A 2027-nucleotide genomic window follows, 5' to 3' on the forward strand; every position below is an offset into this window, starting at 1 on the left:
TCCAAGGTCTCCTTTGAATTCAAGACAGTCGTTATGACGTTATTCTAATTGGCATTAATTAACGACGAGCAAAACATTTTCTATATGTATAGGGGGTGTAGGTTTCTATATGTATAGTGGGTGTAGGTTTCTATATGTATAGTGGGTGTAGTTTAAGTGTGCTTAGCTCGAAGATGCTGCAACAGAGCACAGACCACTCACTTGCCTTTCCTGGGACTTATCATGGAGTCTTAATGCTCCCTCACATAAGATCTGCTTCCATTCTCTCTCTCTCTCTCTCTCTCTCTCTCTCTCTCTCTCTCTTTTTTTCTCACTCTCGCTTAATCTCTGTCTCGCTCTCTATCAATATCACCGACTGACACCGTTTCTCTCTGTATGCATGTGTTGTATCTGTGTTATGCAACTATGAATCTGTAACCATCTCTCCACCGAGCCTTTTTTAAGCATTATGCGACTTTGGAACACGTCTTCGGAAACTTATTGACCACAGAGGTCAGTAGGTGGACGGTGAGGAACGCTTGCGTGTACCCAGTACCCTAAACCTAGCCAACTGCGATCATACAGAGTACAGCCTACTCACTCAGTGCCCACCTCCCTTGTTCTCTGTAAAGCGCATTGTGTTGCCTCTGGGTATGAAATGCGCTATACAAATAAAGCTTTGATTGATTGATTGATTGATTGATTGATTGATTGACAGTTGGCTAGCAATGCCCCATCACCCATCTTTACTTACCTCCGTTAGTCCCTTGATCTTTAGGTATCCACACAGATACGAGTCATCCATAGTCACATGCTGGAAGAGTCAAACAGACAGGTTGTCAGCCACACAAGTCACAAACATGCCTGTACACACAGCCTAACCTAAGTTGATACAGCTTTGATTGATTGATTGATTGATTGATTGATTGACTGACTAACTAACTAGCCTGGACATTTCCTGAAGTGTTAGTGGCAGGTTAGTTCACCCCACTTGCCTTTCTAAAGGAGGTCAGTGTGTCAGTATGTTTTGGAGCATCTGTCTACCTTAAACACAGGGAAATACACATATTTGCTATATATATATATATATACTAGCTACCTGCAATACGACCTCAACGTCGTATGAGTTCCCCTTGCTCTTCTGGTGTCCCCGGAACTGCGAGCCGCTGTAGAGCAGGGAGCCGGCCGCCCCCGGCTGGTGCGTGTTGATCGGCGGCGGAGGAGTAAGCGAGGCCGAGGCTCTACAGGCCGCCCCCGGCTGGTGCGTGTTGATCGGCGGGGGAGGAGTAATCGAGGCCGAGGCTCTACAGGCCGCGGCGGTGCTGCCGCCGCTCTGCGCTCCGCTCTGCGCTCGGAGCGGCATGACGAGCGGCAACGCGTGAGTGTCACCGACGGCGACAGTCATGGGTCTTCTGATGGTGACAGCCTGGAGGAGAGAGAGAGGACTACGGTCCAACCGTGGGGTTGCTGGTGCGACTCCGGTGACGGGCTGGTTGTCTACGGGCACGCAAGGCTTGTCTGGGGCTGTCGCTCCTGTCACGTGATTTTTTCCCCCAACCAACTTCTGGCATAACCACGCCCCCGTGTGTTTTCATTGGGTTAGGGATAGGGATAGGGGTTAGGGGTTAGGGATAGGGTTAGGGTTAGGGTTAGGGGTTAGGGATAGGGGTTAGGGATAGGGTTAGGGTTAGGGATAGGGGTTAGGGATAGGGATAGGGATAGGGTTAGGGTTAGGGATAGGGTTAGGGTTAGGGTTAGGGATAGGGTTAGGGATAGGGATAGGGGTTAGGGATAGGGTTAGGGATAGGGATAGGGTTAGGGTTAGGGATAGGGATAGGGTTAGGGATAGGGATAGGGATAGGGTTAGGGATAGGGATAGGGATAGGGATAGGGATAGGGATAGGGTTAGGGATAGGGATAGGGATAGGGATAGGGTTAGGGTTAGGGTTAGGGTTAGGGTTAGGGATAGGGATAGGGATAGGGTTAGGGTTAGGGATAGGGATAGGGTTAGGGATAGGGATAGGGTTAGGGATAGGGATAGGGATAGG

General features: G+C 49.7%; 1 protein-coding gene across 1 annotated transcript in view; it reads right to left on the minus strand.

Moving 5' to 3' along the window:
• Positions 1–1465, minus strand: part of LOC311327986 (glucose-induced degradation protein 4 homolog) — an 8296-nt gene extending 6831 nt beyond the window's left edge. The window contains exons 1-2 of the mRNA XM_084461098.1: positions 1079–1465; positions 734–793 (exon numbers count right to left, since the gene is read on the minus strand). Of these exons, the coding sequence (XP_084317224.1) occupies positions 734–793; positions 1079–1384 (366 nt within the window). The 5' untranslated portion in view covers positions 1385–1465. The remainder of the gene's footprint in view (positions 1–733; positions 794–1078) is intronic.
• Positions 1466–2027: the final 562 nt, after the last annotated feature.

The sequence above is a fragment of the Borostomias antarcticus genome (genome assembly GCF_949987555.1).
Source record: "Borostomias antarcticus genome assembly, chromosome: 35".
Taxonomy (NCBI): domain Eukaryota; kingdom Metazoa; phylum Chordata; class Actinopteri; order Stomiiformes; family Stomiidae; genus Borostomias; species Borostomias antarcticus.